Source organism: Corvus hawaiiensis, chromosome 1, assembly GCF_020740725.1.
Source record: "Corvus hawaiiensis isolate bCorHaw1 chromosome 1, bCorHaw1.pri.cur, whole genome shotgun sequence".
Taxonomy (NCBI): domain Eukaryota; kingdom Metazoa; phylum Chordata; class Aves; order Passeriformes; family Corvidae; genus Corvus; species Corvus hawaiiensis.
This window is the reverse complement of record NC_063213.1, coordinates 32,430,332-32,448,144: the sequence shown is the minus strand read 5'-3', so window position 1 is coordinate 32,448,144 and position 17,813 is coordinate 32,430,332. Positions and strand designations below refer to the sequence as shown.

At 42.8% G+C, this 17,813-nt stretch overlaps 1 protein-coding gene across 2 annotated transcripts in view; it reads right to left on the bottom strand.

Annotated features, from left to right (window-relative positions):
* AOAH (acyloxyacyl hydrolase) overlaps positions 1-17,516 on the bottom strand; it is a 74,089-nt gene extending 56,573 nt beyond the window's left edge. The window contains exons 1-3 of one of the 2 annotated variants that reach the window (XM_048298992.1): positions 17,290-17,516; positions 16,557-16,711; positions 3,133-3,228 (exon numbers count right to left, since the gene is read on the bottom strand). In XM_048298992.1, coding sequence (XP_048154949.1) covers positions 3,133-3,228; positions 16,557-16,710 — 250 coding nt within the window. In that variant the 5' untranslated portion in view covers position 16,711; positions 17,290-17,516. Of the gene's footprint in view, positions 1-3,132; positions 3,229-16,556; positions 16,712-17,091; positions 17,232-17,289 lie in introns of those variants that run through there. The other variant, XM_048298981.1, reaches the window with a different exon arrangement.
* Between the last annotated feature and the right edge of the window lie 297 nt (positions 17,517-17,813).

The window sequence follows — 17,813 nt, the reverse complement described above, 5'->3', positions numbered from 1 at the left end:
TTTTCCCAACACCCTCCTACTCATGCTGTTGCAGGCAACTTCTGTAATTACAGTAGCTGATTTTTCTTATCCCATGACAAGTGTTTTATTTCAACCAAGTTATTAGCTTCATTTCTTTGCCTCCTTTGCCACGTAACTCCTTACTATTGGCTCTTTAGAAGCAATCTGCAAATAAAAATTGGTCTCCTGACTAGAATTAGATTTTATTCTTGTTCACCTAAAATGAAAGATGTCGCAGACATCAATAATCCTGTGTTTGGCATCTCTGCTGATTAGAACACCCTCTGATGAGGTTTGCCAGTGCAGTACCTGGCTCCCTATAGTAACCTGCAGGCAAAGGTGGCTGGCTTCCCCAACACCTCCCCAGTGCATTGCAGGTGATGATCTCCTTATGATTTTCCCAAACCAGTTGGTTTCTACAACATTTCTGGCTCTGGAGGAGCCAGTTGGATGCTGCACAACCTTTCCTGGTGTCTGAGAAGAGAGGAGAATTTGGCTGCCCATCAGCTCTGGAAAGCTGATATAGGTGTTTTGCTGGTCACACTGATTTCCTTATGCATATAGGAAGCTTAATGTGTAATTACCACACAGTGTAAAAAATGATGGGAGGGAAAAAGAATAGTAATAATGTTAAATTATCACTGAGCACATAAAATCTTCTTGAAAGATTCAGATGCCATTCAGACTTTGGCTTTCAAGAAAACACCGAGACCAAAGCCACAGAAAGGATTTACAGGACTTGCCATTGGAGCCAGCCTGCATGCATGTGTTCACAAATCTCCAGCTCTGCTAACACACACAAAGAGAGGATATTGCAGAGAGAAATCTCTGTTAGGAAGAAGTGTAAGTCAGAAAAGAGGGGAAGAGAAACAGAAATAACTACGAGTGTTCAGGGGCAAGAAAAGAGCTTAAACAAAACTAAATTCTGGAAAATTTAGAGAAAATATATAGTATACTTGCTTCAGGTAGAAGCAAGTCCAGAAGGTTTTTCTCTATAGCTTCATAGTCCTGGAAACACAAACTCTGGCTGAATCCCAGAGGACAAATATTTGCAAAAAAGATGCTATTATCATGTTGCCATTTGCACTTGAGCTCTAAGGTGTTTACACAGCAGTGGTCAACACAGAAGCAGAGCATGACTCAGAGGCAAAGCCAGAGGCAGAGGTTCTCAAAGCACATTTTGGGTATCAGACACCTCTGTGTCATCAAGCAGACAGTCATTATCCAGGTAAACATAAATTCTTGCTAACAACATCTCTTACGCTGTAAATACTGTCCCTTCCCCTGGACCTGGCCTTTCTATCTGCTCAAGAGCATTCCTCACTCATGCCATTACTGTTCTTATTCTCATAGGTTTATTTGCCATGTCTCTTGAATCATATACATTACAAGTATTTCCATATAAATGAGGATGTGGTTCTGTTTTCTACACAGCCTGTGAGATTGAGTGGGACTGACAGGTACTGAAATTTTCTCTCTTTTTCTCTAAGCATTTTTTGTTCTTGAACATCACATAACTTTACAGAAGGCTTGATCCAAACCTGACTTGACTGTAATCAGAATTATAGGAGGCCCTCAAAAAATCCCACTTTCTGGGGTTTTTGGAGTTTCTACTCCTTTTTATGCCTTAGGAAAAGCCCTGCTGCCATTAATTTGTTGCTGTTACTCTTGTTATCGATTGTAGGCATGTGCATAATAATGAAATTGTTTCTCCAGGTGAAATGCATGACCTGCTTTAGTAGGTTTGCTCCTCACGAGCATCCAAAGCTTTTCTACTCTTTAAAGCAGCAAGAAGAAGCTGCTGATTCCTGCTGGGCTGCAGTGTTCACCTCCCAGGAGAGGATAAATCGGGTTACACTGTAGCTCCCACACAATCCATAGGATTTTTCACTCCTTTCAAGTTCAGGGTCATTTTTTTTCTACTGGGTATATCCATGCATCTCAGAAGGTAACTGGATTATACAGATTCAACTAAAGGGATAATAGGATTTTATGTGTGTAAAGAATGGCAGCTGAAAAGAAATATCTTGACATGTCAGAAGAACAAGGTCCACTGAGTGAATCATGAACACAGAGCTAGCATGTCATAATTTAAAGAAGAAAATTGTATTTTAATAGCAGGATCAGTGCTTCTAATTGCAACTTCATGGTTGTGTGCCTGTAATTTAAAACACTGAGGATATGACTTATGGAATAGAAATCAGATAAATGTCTTCTATCAATGAATGAATCCTAGCAATTAGCTCCCTGCCCCATTCTGCACTGGGAAATCCTCCCTTGGAAAGGAAGGAATTACTATTCTATACATATCTTCTGTGAAACTAGGGTCTACAGAGTGAGATGGTTTCTCAGAGATACAATTTGTGAAATCATATAAAAATGACATTTTAATGAAGAATTCTAAGCCATATTTTTACATTAATAACGTCAAAAAGATATCAGGAATATGAGATCTAGTAACTTAAATAGTTACAGGATTGGTCTGTGAGGGACAAAGCTATTCTAGCATTCAAACTGTTCTCTATTTAGGGGTGTGCATGTGGAGCTCCAAGCTCCTTTGGGTAGATAAAATAAGGGGAGAAAAAGGGGAGTCTTACATATATTTGTATTGAATAGCTGTTGCTTTTGAAATTTGTATCACCAGTTACATTTCAATAGCTTTTCTGTGCACACCAAATGCTCACATCTTACACCTGTCAGCCTCATCTCATTTTTAAAATTTTACAATAGCAGCTCCTATACCTGCTGAAAACATTTTCATCTTCACCGTTGCTATAAAGACCCATATCGACAAGAAGGAGGAGCAGTGGGGCATACAGTGAATCTATTCTCAAGCTGCTAACAAAGACACAAAGGGGAGAGAAAGGAAGGGAACTGGTCTGCATGTGTTGGTGCTCACATGTGTGCAGGGCTTAATACAGCCCCATTCACTTTAAGTTTGGAACGAAATCCCAGCTCTGAATCTAAGTGAAGACATGCCACTGACTTTCCTGTAAATAGCCACTTGCTATCTCCCAGCTACACACCTTTGAGAGGTGGATGAAGTTTTCTCAGACTTCATATGCGAGTTTTTGATTAACAGAGAAATACATCAGCACCAACACGACAGATGGCGTATTATTTGGTACTTACCAGGTATGTAGTCACACAGTCTCTCCACGGCTGCTTTTACTGTACTGTTGTGCCACTGTGCAAGCTGTTCGATGACAGACACCACAAGCACGCATCCTTCAAGCAAACAAGAAACCAAAAAGAGGGAATACCATTATCTGTGAAATGTGAGGAAGTGCCCTGCACCACAGAAGTATTTCTGGCATCTTTGGGCATTTCATTTTTTTGAGGTGTTCCATGGCAGATAGGTGTGCAAGGGGAAAAAATATCAATTAATTTCTGTCTTCATTCATACCCTGTAAGTTATTACAGAGAGGATGCTGATTCCAGAGGAGCACACAGAACAGCCTGGCTTTTACAGCACTGTATGATGCTCCTGGAAAAATGACGCCATTCTTTCACGGCTGAAAATTGAGGAGTTGAGGGGATAGCCAATGTTACAACTGCCTCCTTGGTTGCCTGCTCTGTCTTTTTATCTCACAAGAAAAACGGCACAGGTCTGTACTTGACAGGACTTTTATATCTCTCCACAAAAGCTGCTCAGAGAGGAAACCAAATGTTTGTGACTGCCTTCAGAAGAGATGTCACACCACTGACATGTGCTGACCATGACAGAGCATCCATTGCATCATTTCTTCACAGACCTTCCTCTGAAGCCCAGCGATGCTCAGCACACACAGGGGTGCTGAACCCAGCTACACATTTGTTAAAACCAAAATGTCTTCACAGTTCATTCTGCTCTGCTTCTGTGGTTGGAAAGAAACCACTTCCTATGACCTACAATTCTGGTTATTTCTCATCACTAATCTGGGTGTGAACATGGCTAGTGAAGTTTCTTGAGATGTGCAGCACGTTTCCTGCTGTTTTGGGGACTGAATAGATTCAATGTGATCCCCATGGAACAGTCATTCAAAATCCACAATGAGCATTCATTTCAAGTCAATTTGAAATTGCTGCAGGTCTGCATTGTGCTTTCTCTGCAGTGGCTTCACAATTTTATGAGGAATACATCTTTGGTGATGCAAAGTCTGCCCAATGTAGTCAGACCTCTTAGCCAGAGTGAGGTCACTGCCTAGACTCAGAACCTGTGCAAGAGAGGCAGGTATCCCAGGCAGACAGGAGACAAGGAGCCAGGATGCCAATTTCCAGCAGCCTGAATAAAGACTTCTCTTTGAAATCCCTGTAACTGAACTGTGTTTCCTCTCCTATGCAAGAAATCTCGTCTCTCAGACTTGCTCTAGCAGAGTCTAGAAATGGAGGTGAACTGCAGTAATTTGATGTGGCTGCAGACTCATCTTTTTCCAAAGCTCAAGAACATTAATGTTCAGGTTTTCAGACTGTCAAAACTCTTCAAAGTGAGCTTATAAATTCCTTCCAAGAACCCTTACCTATGTGCTATTAAATCAAAGTGCTGTTCTTCAACATAAATAACTTTGATGCTTCTATGGCAAGTAAAAGAGAAGGTAGGGCAATTGGAACTTGCTATAAGACCAATATTTTTGAGTTTTCTATTACTTCTTCTATCCAAATACAGTAATCCAGTGGAAATTACAGTGAATTTGTCACCTCTTTTGCGGGGATAAAAGTCCACTTCTACATACTTATTAAATAAAAGGCTCACTCTAGATCCTCTGCAGAATGATTTATGAAGCATACTAAGAACCATTACCTCCAGTCAGCCTAAAAGAATTGAAGAATAAATGGAGACAGATGTGACCAAGAAAAACCCTGAAGCAAGACATTCCTTCTTTCCTGCCCCCCTCCCCAACTACCCAAATAGCCAGAGGCTAACTAGTCCCACGAATTAATAGCTAATTAAAAACTTAATAGCTGAAAATAAAAAAAAGTTTAATAATAGACAGCTAAACTAAAAGTAAGGGGGACATCCAAGATGAAGGGTATAGCACATTCAGGTCTCGGTCTCAAAGAACAGGCCAGGGGCCATCTGGCCCAGGTTTAACCTTAGCACCGCCTCATCATGAAATAGTTTGGATTGGAGGGGACCTTTCCAGTCCAAGCCCTCTGCAGTGAGGAGGGCCATCTTCACCTAGATGAGGTCGCTCAGAGCCCTGTTCAACCCGATCTCAAATGTTTCCAGGGATAGGACATCCAGCACTCCCACAGTGATAGGGGTGGAAGTTAAAGAATGCAAGAGACTTCAGCTATTTTAGTGCAAGTCATGCCCTGCACTGGCCTCAGGGACAGAAAACAGACCCTGGCTCCTTTGCCAGGGTAGTGTGGGAATAGCCTTGCTGGACTGACTCCATCCTGTAGCACTGAGACGGCAGTGCACATCCTGAAAACACATCATAACACATCTACAGCATTACGTAACTTAGTTCTTATAAGGCTGCATTATTAACACACATGAACAACCTACAGACAACAGGAACCACCCTTCCCCTGACTTCTATGTCTGTTTTATTCATGAGGATGGAGGCTCAGAAAAATTAAATTACCTAAATGATGACTTAACCACAAAACCACACAGTCTTTCTGTGCTTTCCTTTCTACTCTTACCAAGGTCAGATGTTCATCTATCAATCTTGCTGTCTAGAAGTCAGAAAGACAAAAGGAGTCCAAGCAGAGAGACAGGGAGAAGCCAGCCCTTTGATATTTTCCAAGGTGCACAGCTTTTGTTGTTTTACCTCTCATTCTTTTGCATCATGAGCTTGAGGAATCTACAGAATCATAGAATTGTTTAGGTTGGAGTTGACAGTGTCACCTACTGCAGCAGAGAGAAGTGTTGCTCATTTTGCCTGTGCTGTGTAACTCAATGCTCCTGCACCTGCAGCCAGGGGCTGCAATAAAAAGGGACTATGGACAAACAGCTCAAAATCCAAGAAGTTGGGCCGAGGATAAAAATACCATTGATATTTCCATTTTCTCCGTTATACAACAGACAGTCTTCACTGAAGATGTAAGTTGCTCTTTCATGTTTGTCAAAGTACCACAGAGGGAGTGACAAAAAAAACCCAAAACTATTTTTGGTTCAGCTCTGCCAAATAGAAACAGAATTCTTAATCACAAACACAACCATGCAGGTATCCCCACTCAAGGAGCAGTCTCACAGCAATTAAAAGAAAATTTTTCGTGTTGATTAAGTCAGATAGACACCTTTTCGTCTATTGAACCAGGCCCAAAGGCAAATCTGCTTCACATGAGGATGAATGGAGCCAACGCTGAGTCTGAGCAGTACTTAATGCAGTACCTCAGGCTACTAGATGCTATATGAATATAAATAACAGTAACAACAGCCTGACTACTTGGGAAAAACACACAGAGCTGAACTTCAAAATGTTTGCTCTCATAAACTCATCTTCACTCTCACAGAGAGGAGGCTTCTGCTCGTGCTATTACACCCTTCCCACCTTGGCCACTTGCAGACCACACCTCGGTTATCCAAATGCAATTATTCCACATGAAATGCCACGCTCCATGGGACAACTTGATAGACAAAGTCTTGGCTGATTTTCAAAAGGATCTGCTGTTCCTCAGGCACCACAGCTGAAATGTCTGGACCTGAATTTGGAGCGTCTCCCTGCCCTCTGGTAGGAAGGGTGCACACCAGGAACACATCCCACCAACACGTGCCATTGGCTGATCTGCTCTCTGTCTTCCCCATCTACCTGGGCTTTTATCAGTTGCCCTTGGTCAACCTGTCCCTACTCCTTGTGGTCTGCTGCCGTGAGCTGTGCCCTGGTGGATGCCTGCTTATGTGTGCAGTCTGCTGGCCTCAAAGCCTTTCATTTAGGCTGATGTCATCAGGAGCAGTTTTTGGGCTGGAGATTCTAAAATACTCAGGAAAAAGGCTGAACCCTGCGAGGAGGGATGAGGAATGTCCTAAGGGGACTCAGAGTGGTAGAGGGAGCCTGATCTACCTAAGCTCCGTGTTTTTTTCATGGAAACATGCCTCCCCAGTAATTCAGGTTCATCCTCTAGGAGAACCTATCTCTGGTGTTGGGCTATAGGTAAACTTTCAAGAGATGAGTGTCTATAAATTTAAGTTAACTCAGACTATCCTTGCTTATACTACAAACCTGCTCTCTTTTTATCATCTTCCTCTGGATTGAGTGGCAGGAAAAGAAATGCTGACCAGTTATCCTAGTTTTTAATAGGTCTTAATTCCACTGGCTAAAAATGGAAAATAATTAGTTAGCTAAAAAGGACAGGGGGAAATCAGACATCTTTGACTGTAAAAATCTCACTGCTTTAATTACTTATGACATGTGCAAGAATATAAACTTTTTAGTACTATAGCATCAGTAGAAAAGCATGTCCAGATCTGGCCAGTCATTAGCAACTATTGCTTGCTTTTAATTTACCAGATATTTAGATGTGATTTATTTCTCATCATGAGCTGGGCACATATAAGGCAATGTAAATAGGCTTAATCATTAAATAAAGCTCAATTTTTTATTTTTTTTTTTACAGTTGCACATGATTTTCTTTAGAAACAACTTTCAGTACGTTGATTCTGCTGTCTCACTTCAATAGTAGGTTTCAATACCTTGACATGCTGAAGGATGTTTTCTCTGAAAGAAATTCATTGGCATTATAATACTTACTAGGCATTAGAAACTAGACTCTTGTCTTAATAAATGCCTGTCGCTTTTAGCGATGGTTTGTCCCACCTGCTATTAATTTCTGAAGAGATAAGACAAGACCATAACCATTTTGCTCGGTGCAGTAACGTGAAAACTCACACATCAGGAAGTACTTCTCTCCATGTATTTGAAAGTAGTGTGTAATAAAAAAAATGCCATTTCCAACAAGCCCAGGAAAAAAAAATCATACCCCATTAATAAAATCAGAACTAGAGGAATTCAGCGCTTAGCTGTGAAGCCTCTGGCAGTTTGAGCAGACTATTTAACTTAATCCACTTCTGCCACACAAGTTTGAAAGGATCTATAATTAGAATTCTACCTAGGGATGTCAAAAAGTATCTGGATAGTGAAAGCTGCCTCTCTAAGTTTCAGATTTGTAGGTATATTTGTCTGAGTAAAACTCTGTTAAATGGGTTTTCTGGCACCTGGCACATCTTCCTTTGCCATCCTTTGCTCATGTTTCTGCATGCTGAATTTCTTTCTCACCCCTCCAGTCATAAATTATATGTACCCACAGAGTACAAGGAGGACATAAGTCCAAAAAAGTGGCGTTGGACACCAATAAAAACCCTGCTGGCCAGGCTGTGGCTACTCCGCGGCCACTCTGCTCGCTCCTGATGGAGCAGGAACTGGTGCCTTGCTTGGTGATATGGCAAACCTCTGCCTAAAAATCTGTCTGCTGCAGCAAGGCTCTGCACACAAGAAGCCATTTATCACATTCCTGGCTTTATACAGAAGATGAAGGCTTTCCCAAAACAGTCTTTGCTTCTTCCATTTATAGATGATCCTAAGCTCCAAAGGCATCTCTTAAAGCCTAAAGGTGGGAAGACCCAAGAACCTGTCTACAAAAGAGGATATTGCTTTGTGCTGATGCAGTTGTTCTGGCATAAAAACACCTCTTTCCAAACTAATCTTATCCAGTTCCAGTTCAACCTGGAACAAGACATTTCTTATTCACATGGGGTACTAATAAGAAATAAGGCTTTCTCCTCTGAGATGGGGACATCCATGTGGGTGTTCTAGGTGCAGGCAGACCATGGCTATGCAAAGTTACAACACAGAGAATATTTTCTTTTTTATATAATCATAGAATGGTTTAGGTTGAGAGGGACTTTAAAGATCATCTTGTTCCAAGCCCCCTGTCATGGGCATGGACACCTTCCACTGCACCAGGTTGCTCAAAGCCCCATCCCACTCGGCCTTGAACACTGCCAGGGATGGGGGCAGCCACAATTTCTCTGAGCAACCTGTTCCAGCATCTCACTCACTATATATTCCTTTCCTAACAGTGCTCAATATCCATATTTCCTTCCTGCACTGCTTCTCATTACTGAGCTGATACTTTCAAATAACAGCCCTTAACAACCTCAAGATTTCATTCCAGCACGGAAATATTCAGCTCAAATGACATAACCATTTATACAAAGTAAGGACAGTTATCTTCCCATATACAGCCAGAGGATTTGTTGCTTTGAAAGGTAATTTGGAAACGCATCTGAGTGATAAAGTCTTTTAACTCAGACTTTGTTTCCTATCTCATTTACAGTATTAAGGTATTTTACAGAGATACTGAAGTGATGGAATAGAATTATAGGTAGCCATATTCAAATATGTTGGCATATACAAGACCCTTTCATCCTTAATTTGCTAAGTCTTATGAAATATCTTGGAAACACTAAATGGTACACTATTAACAAACCTGTCACTGGGCATTAAATTGCACATAGTATAGTGGCTAAAGACATTTTTAAAATATTAATATCAATATAGCAGCATTTTGAGTGAATTTGTAACAAATTCCTGGAATACCAGTTATGATTTCTGTTGCTCATGCAAAAGCAGTGGGCCACCTTAGGCCCCCTAATTCAGAGCTCCAATCATCAATTTTTGTTTCATTAAGACATCCAACAAGGACTCTGATACAGCTATGACAGTACAGAAAATTCAGTTTTTTCCATCTAGTGGAAGACTCTGGTATCCATACCTGCCAGCCAAATGTATCCCTAGTGTGTCCTTCATTACACTTGAAAGAGCCCTATTTAACAAAATCTATAACCCCAGGCATTTCCAATAGAAATGTTTTCTGTATTAATTAAGAGGGGAAAAAACCTCTGTGTATGTATGTGTGACATTAACACATTTCTCTTTCCAAAATCAGGAAAGGGTATTGAAAATTTACTGAAGCCCAAATGCTGTCAGGGGGAGTTAATGTAAGTGCATAACTTCATCCTTGTTGCAAAGGCTTCACCATTTTAGGATTCTGAATGTAAGAAACTTTTTTTCAGATATACAGTTCCTAAGAGCAGTAAAAGTGATTGCCTTAAACATAAGCAGAAGATCTCTACAGGGTTAACACATGAACAAGAGTGAGAGGCCCACACGTGGCAATCAGCATCCAAATAGACAATCAATAAAATAAGATTATTATACTCAACAGAACCATCAGTAATGTAAAATGTACAAGACTACCCATGTCTACAAATGCACATGGATGTGACTGTGCATTTACACACACATAGATGTGGATGTGTTTGCATGCTGAGCACATCTTTTTACTGTGATCAACAGATATATATACCTTTTACAGTCATAGGCTTTCACTAAGACTTGGGGTGATTTTGGAAAAGAAATTTTTACCATCAGTTGCTGAAAAGCTGCTGAATAGTTTCCCTAGTATCTCTACTGTACTATTCCCATGCCTGTGTTTATTCTAGCAAAAGTATAATCATAGGAAAAATGTTATGGTCAAATTTAGTATTTATTGCTGATCATCAGGTCAAACTTTGCTGCTGATTAAATGGAGCAATGTTGGTGAAGTGAGCAGAGCTGCTGTGGCTTGGAATTGACTTTGCTGTAATCAAAGTTGATTCCCAACCTTTTAGAGTAAAATACATTGTGGTGCTACACTGATATTGGGCATGGCTTTTTTACAGAACTCACTGAGCTGTAAATTATACGTTCTGTCATGGTGCCCCCCCCAGACAATATGTGCACAGCCACTTTGTCTGAGCGCAGTTGTTAGAAGCCTCCAACTCCATTTGGCATGTTCCATTGTGTGAAGTTATCGGGAACTCCGAATGCCACCCGTCCTGCTGCCACTCCACAGGGCATATTTCATCCCTGCACTCATGCACAGCTAGACAGAGGCAAACTGTTGAGGACAATGACTATCACGCAAATCAACACAGGTAAAGGTCAGCATTTTATGCTGCCAGTAGCTCAGAAACACCCGTTCTTTAATGCAATCAGAGCTGGAAATATGTTTCGAAAACATGCTCCTTCATACACTAGGAATTGTGTGCTCCCGGCTGAAGGGAGGCGGTGACCCGCAAAGGTTGCTGAGAATGGCATTATATTGAGCACAAAGATGGGGAAATTTGCTTCCCTGGCTGCTGACCCACAGGATTACTGCTTACTTGCAGAGAAGATGGAGAGTGCTGCTGTCCGGCCCTATTGAGGGCCCCCTGACTAATCGCCTCGTTCCATAAAGGGCAACCAAAGTTAATCGCCAATAGAGCACAGCAGTCTGCTGTGGGGGGGGGAATAAATAAATACTGCTCTTTGCAAATGCTGCTCTTGCAGTCACAGCACAGAACTCCCGAAATGCTGGCCTGGAGTATGTCCTCTTACACAACCTCTGCCCTAGCAGACGATCTATACCATCTAGGCTGTTCTGAAGGGACAGGGCAGACACAGTTTGTAAAGATCTCTGATGAGGTCTTCTACAGATTTCTCAGGAACAGATTACTGTGCTCACTTATCACTGTCATAAGAAAATCCTCCTCCTAACCCGAATGTCCCCACTGGTGCCCATTTCTGTTACTTCTTGCCATAGCTCTTATGAACCTGGAGAATGGATCACGCCTTTAATGTTTTCAAGGACAGATATGTCTTTTCTCAAGTTTTTCTTCTCTAGACTAGTTAACTCTAATTTATTCACTCTTTCTTTATAGCTTATGCTTGTTTTTCTCTGAAACCTCCTGTCACTCTGCATCACTCTTGATGCACAGCCCCAAAAGGGAAGTCAGAAATCCCTCTGAGGCTTTGTCAATGCTGAGAAAGGTAACAGGTTACTTCACATGTCTTGCACGCTAACTTCTGTTCGCACGTCTCGGTGCGTGCCGCATGTGCGTGCTTTGTGACAGCAAGCCATCACTGTGCCACTACAAGCCCGGATGATTCCCCCTAGGGATGCTACCCAGCCCATTGCTCCTCATCTGCTGTGTGTGTCATTGACTATTTCTGCTGAAGTGCCTTCAATATTCCCATACTGAAATTACCTTTTCAGATGCAAGTACTCCAAGTTGTCAAGATTGTTTTGAATTTATTTCTTCCCTCCATTTCACTTGCAAACAATTTCAGCTTTACAAGAACTGCTAATTTAATAGCACAAATTTCATTATCCTGGCTAGAGAAAATTTGGAATGATAGTATGTTCAAAAGAGAAGTCCAAGAAAGATATGATTTTGTACATCCATTTGCTTAGGGAGTGAGACACTTGTAATTACTCTCTGAACAAGACTACCCATCCGTTTTGTTCTGCCCTGTAGAAGCTTAATCAATGTCACACATCTCTCAAGCATAAGATTAGTGCTGAGGTGGTGCTAAAAGACTTACAAAAGCCCAGCTATAATATCTACTTCTTATTCCATGTCTACATGGCATTATCCCATTGGCAAAGAAAATTAGGTTGATCTGACGCTACTTTTGAAAGTTGTTTTTAAAAAGTTTTAACTGTTGCAGGATTTTTGTAGGATTTGATGTTTAACTGACTAATCTACCATTCCCCAAATTCCCTTTCTTGGTATATTGAAGGGAGATGAATACAGAAGTTCCCTTCTGCCTTTCAGTGTCTCCCTGACTTTCTGCATCCTCCAGGGCAGCTTCTGCCTTTCCTGAGGTTGCGTCAGGTACCTCTGGATGAAGTCACCTTTGCTAGAGAACAGAGCAATTTGCAAAAACCCTTAAAGGGCTCTGTTGTAATTCAGGGTGGAATTGAATAAAAGCTTTCAAAATCAGTAGAAAAATGATGAAACATTAACACCACTGTCAACAGTTTACCAGTTTTGCTGTACTGTCTTTGGGTACCTTAACATTAACTTAAGTAAAACTTTGCTTGCCCCATGAAACAGGCAGCATTTTCCTCATTTAACAGCTGGGAAAGTAAAGACCTGAGTATATGAGGGATTCATTCATCCTTAATTTTTGAGAGAAAAGTACACCGCATCTCTTTCTCAGAATACCGCACTGAAACAGTCAGGCTGCACTCAGCAAAGGGATTTCCAGGTCTCATCCTGAATAAATCTCTTAAGCCATACTGCCCATGAGTAACAAACCCAGAAAGGAAAGCCAGACCCAGCATCCAGCTCCCAAACCAGGGCACAGAACAAAACCTCACTGCCTTTGCAGCAGGAAAAACAGCTTAGTGGGCTTTTGCATGCAGGAAAACTTGCAAAAGCCCTTTCATGTATCATAAGGAAAAACAGAAGAATATATCACATGCAAAGAGTGCAGAAGGCCCAGAGGAAGGGCCTGAGCTGATTTCACAGAATTCAAAAAGGGTGGCATTTTACCAGCCTGGGGAGACAGGAAATACTGATGGAGAAAAAGGACTGTCAGATGTTGGGAAAGTTTTTCTTGTGACAAGGCCAAAGAAAGACCATTTACCTGGCTGTGGTTAGGTACTGCTACAGACCAGTTATCTTAGATAGTGAGGAATTGCTTAGGTATACATCTGATCCTGTGGTTGGGAGGGTTAATATTGGGTGCTTTTCCCCCTCTTTGCCGTAACTTTAAAATGAAGTAGTATTAAACCCCATTTTAGGTTGCAACACTCCAGTTGTTTTGTTTCTACACCAAGTCAATAATGAAAAGAGTTTCTCTGAACGAAGCAGCCACATTTTTCAGGAAAACGGAGAAAAAATGATGTGATTTTTTCTACAGTTAGGAAGGGTGATTAAAACTTCTGTCTACATCTCACTGGAGGCACACCCTCCTCTCCTCCAGCCCTATGCCATATTGGCATATAGGTGCCTACCCAAAATACATTTTCCAGGATCTGCTAAGGGCAGGGAAGCCCCTTGAATTACCCAACTTCTTTGCCAGTACGACTGGAATATACTGGGGCAGATGGTGGTGCCTACCCAGGGAGTGTTGCAAGCAAGGGGAACAGAAGGAGGAAGCAACCAAGTTGTAGCACATTTAACAGAGGTATCAGAGCTGCACTTTGCTCTCCTGTCATATTATTTCCATGTATTTCTTCAAGAAGTGTGATACTTTCAGTGGAAAGGCTTAATGGGAAATATTTTCTTGGTTTTGTTACTGAAAGAGCATTCACTTTCTGACTGGATTTGGCTACTAACATAGCAATCTCAGTCAAGCAGGTGGTACACAGGAGTGATCAGAAATTCAGTGTGTAGCCACCTAATTTCCCTCAGAAAAGTGAGGCAGATAACTTTGAAAGATTAGACACCTGACCACACATTCAAACTTGCATGAAAAAAACCCATTTCTTCAAGAAAATCTCCTATGCATTTAGCAATGGGAATTTCTCACATTAAAAATTAGGTAAGATTTAAGGAAGAAATTCTTCACTGTGACGGTGAGAAGGCACTGGAACAGGTTGCTCAGAGAAGCTGTGGATGCCCCATTCCTGCCACTATTCAAGGCCAGGTTGGATGGAGCTCTGAGCAAGCTGATGCAATGGAAGCTTCCCTGCCCATGTCAGGGGGGATGAACTACAGGAACTTTAATGTGCCCTCCAACCCAAACTATTCTATTATTCTCTCTGATTCTAAGAAATCATCTTGTCCTTGATCTGTAAGGCCAAGAAGACACAGAAGTACTCGTATCTCTTTCTCATTACCTTCTCAGATGGTAAGCCAACTAAGAGTCTGGGGTTGAGTTTTAGGAGGATGTGCTCCTGAAAGGGCTGGTCACCAAATCAGATGCAAGAGCTGACATTACCCCTGCTCCAAGCCATGGCAAGTGCAACCACCAATTCCTCTGTGCTTTCTCTTTCTGCTTGAGAAAAGGAAGGGACACAGTATTTTCAAGAGTTAGTAGAAAGAGCAGCTAATCAGCAAAAGCCCAGAGTTGGCCATCTGGGGTACCAGCCACCAGCCCTCCCTGACAGGCCTGGCTCATGCCCCTTTTAGCACTATCCACACTTCATTTTTATCTTGTGGTTTACAGAGATGGGCACAGTCTGTTTTGGTCCTGAGTCAAGCTCACAAGGATGTTTTTAGCTGAAGGGACACCTCAGAAAGAGAAATTGGTGTGGGAGGCAGTGGTTTTCTCGTCTCCTCCCTGAAAAAAGAGATGCTCAGTGGTCCCAGCAATGGGGCTAGTACAGCTTCCCTCCCTTTAGGAAGGAAAAAAAGGACAAGTTCTCTTGCACAAGGCAACTTCAATGCAATATGTGGTATTTAAAAGTTTTCTGGGTCAACAGGGTGGAAAGGACAGACAATGCTCACAACCTGACATCCAAAAACCACCAGTGTAAAAATCCCACAGATGAGCATGATCACTGCCTTTCCTGTCATCAAAACTGTTATTGCCTTAAGAGCTCACTACTAAACAACACCACTTCCCCCTAGCTCTGGCAGCTGCTCGGTTACCGCTTGCATGGCTCCCAGCCCAAACAAGGACAGCCTCACAGCCATTTCTGTTTTTCACCTCTTGTTCTCATGTTCTGGCTGGTGGCTGAACCACCTCACCACCCTGACTCTACTCTGCTTTCTATTCACCCTGCCCCACCAAAACTGTCAGGGGCACTGTGGGTGGCTCAGAAGTGGGGCAAAAAACTGCTTTTATCAAGTTTAGGATTATTATTTCTAACTCTATTCCCTGAGCCACAGTGAAAAGAATTATTTCCTTCTGAAGGACGGAGAGCAGTCACAGGGTTTATGTTTCCAGCACAAAGGTGCCTTGGGAAGCTAGAAGAACTGCAGAATTTTAAGGCTGAAAAAGGCCTGTAAGATCAACAAGTCCCCCTGATGACAAAATAAAGCATATGACTGTAATGCATAAGACATACCCATTTGCACACTTAAAAAATATAACCTACCACATCTCCCTAGGTATATGGATTGTAATGCCAAGGGCATTTCTGGTGCAGAGATATCCACAGTCTACACTGATTCCAGTGTTACCAGTCTTGCTCTGGGAATCACTTAGCCAGCTGAGACTGTAGGATACCTATCCCCAGCTATAGGTACTGTGGGGATCACCACAGTCACTGAAGTCACGTGAGAAGGGGGTTGCCAACTTGCCCCACTTCTGTATGGTCATGCAGACGTGTGTGCTCACAAAAAGGAAAGGAAATGTGAAGAAGCAGCCTTTGCAACCCGGCTATCCAGAGACGATCATCCAGACCACAAAGTTTCTCTGGCCCCAGTATGGACTGACCATCCTTAAGAACAGTTTTCTAGGCACTGAAATCAATGAGGAGACCCTGGGCAAGCCTGAAGGGAACCCTCCTGCCAGTTAAGCAAAATGCATTGTGAACCCTAAGAAACACTAGGACCTCCTAACATCCTATTTCCTGATCCCACACCTACCGACATCAAAGCTAACTTTTCAGATGCCATTCCCCACAGAGCAAAAACATGAACTTTGGGAAGCAGCAGTCAAAAAACAAAATCATAAAATAATTCCAGATCCCATGATGGCCTTGCAAAATCTTCAGTGACTGTTTCACCAAAGACTACAAGCATTTTGCAGTACAACTGTTGAAATAGATAAAGAAGCAATTTATGATGTGAATAGCAACTCTCAGCTCACCAGTGGAGTAAGGAATGAACTAGTCCAGCAGGCAAACAAAACCTGGATACATACCAACACAGGTGTGTCCTTTGTACAGCCCAAAGGGGAGCGAAGGGGGTCGTGGGTCTTTTCCATGGGGCAGAGGGGAGGAAGAGGCAGCCTTCAGCAGAAGCAAGAGCCAGAGGATGCAGAATAAATTAAGGAATGTTTGCCTAGACCCCTTCATCCTAAAGAAGGAAAAAAAAGAAGAAATAAGGGTGCATGTGGACCTATATTCCCTTAACTCTCAGGGAGTATCCTGCATCCGTGCAGCTTGAGGAGAAAGGAGACTGGCGTGCCTGTGCAGCTGTAAGTAATGCAGGGACAGATTCCCAGGTGGGGACAGAGATGTCTGCCCTCTCATGGGGTGCATGGAGGATCCCACACTCGCACATCGCAGGTGCTCTCCCAACCCCTCAGCGCCTCTCAGGCCCTGCCACCCATTAAACCCAGCAGGTCCCATAGACCTGGGCACACTGTGACCAGGCTGGGAGGATGCCCCTGTGGCCCCAGGCTGCTCTCCACACCCCCACGCGACCCCGCTGCCCCATGTGCAGCTCTTCCCAACCTGCTGGCCTGGAAGGACCAAGAGGGTTGGATGAACAGCTCTGGCTCAGCGCTCCCGTGTCTCCTGCAGTAGCAGTAGATGACTAACGACCTTGAACCACAGCAGCTGCCGGAGCCACTCAGCATTAATAACACAAGACACTCCCCTGAAAAACTAGTGTTGCAAAAAGGGGAAAAAAAAAAAAACAACTCCACAAACCCTTCCCCCCTGCGCCGTTGCTCCTCTGCCCTCCTCCGCAGAAAGGAAAAAAAAAAAAAATCTCTTCAGCTGCTTCTGTAAAATTTCTGACCAGGGTTTCCGTTCAGGAGGATTGAGTGTGAAAAATGAAAGAAGCTGCTCAAGATGGAGCCGCAGGGGCAGGAGGGACGGGGCTGCCGTGCTGGGGTTCTGGGGTTTTGCCAGGGCTTTAGTTGTGCTGGGACCGAGCCACAGGGATGGGAGACAGCTGCCAGTGTGAAGGCAGCACTGGGAGCTGAACCCCCGTTCCCATCGGCTTTGAGCACATTCGCTTGCAGCCCCCAGCTGCCTGTGCGCCTTGAGAAATCCTGAGCTGTTCCTGCTTTGGCAGTCACAACAACTAAAGGTTTCCCTGGCTCTGTTTTTTTTAATCCCTCAGACAAGGCATAAACCAGTCGTTCCCCAGCCTGAAGCAAAAGCAGAGAGTAAAACATGTTTAAACGACATGACTTCAGAGGTGGAACAAGTCCAAACAGCTACATCCC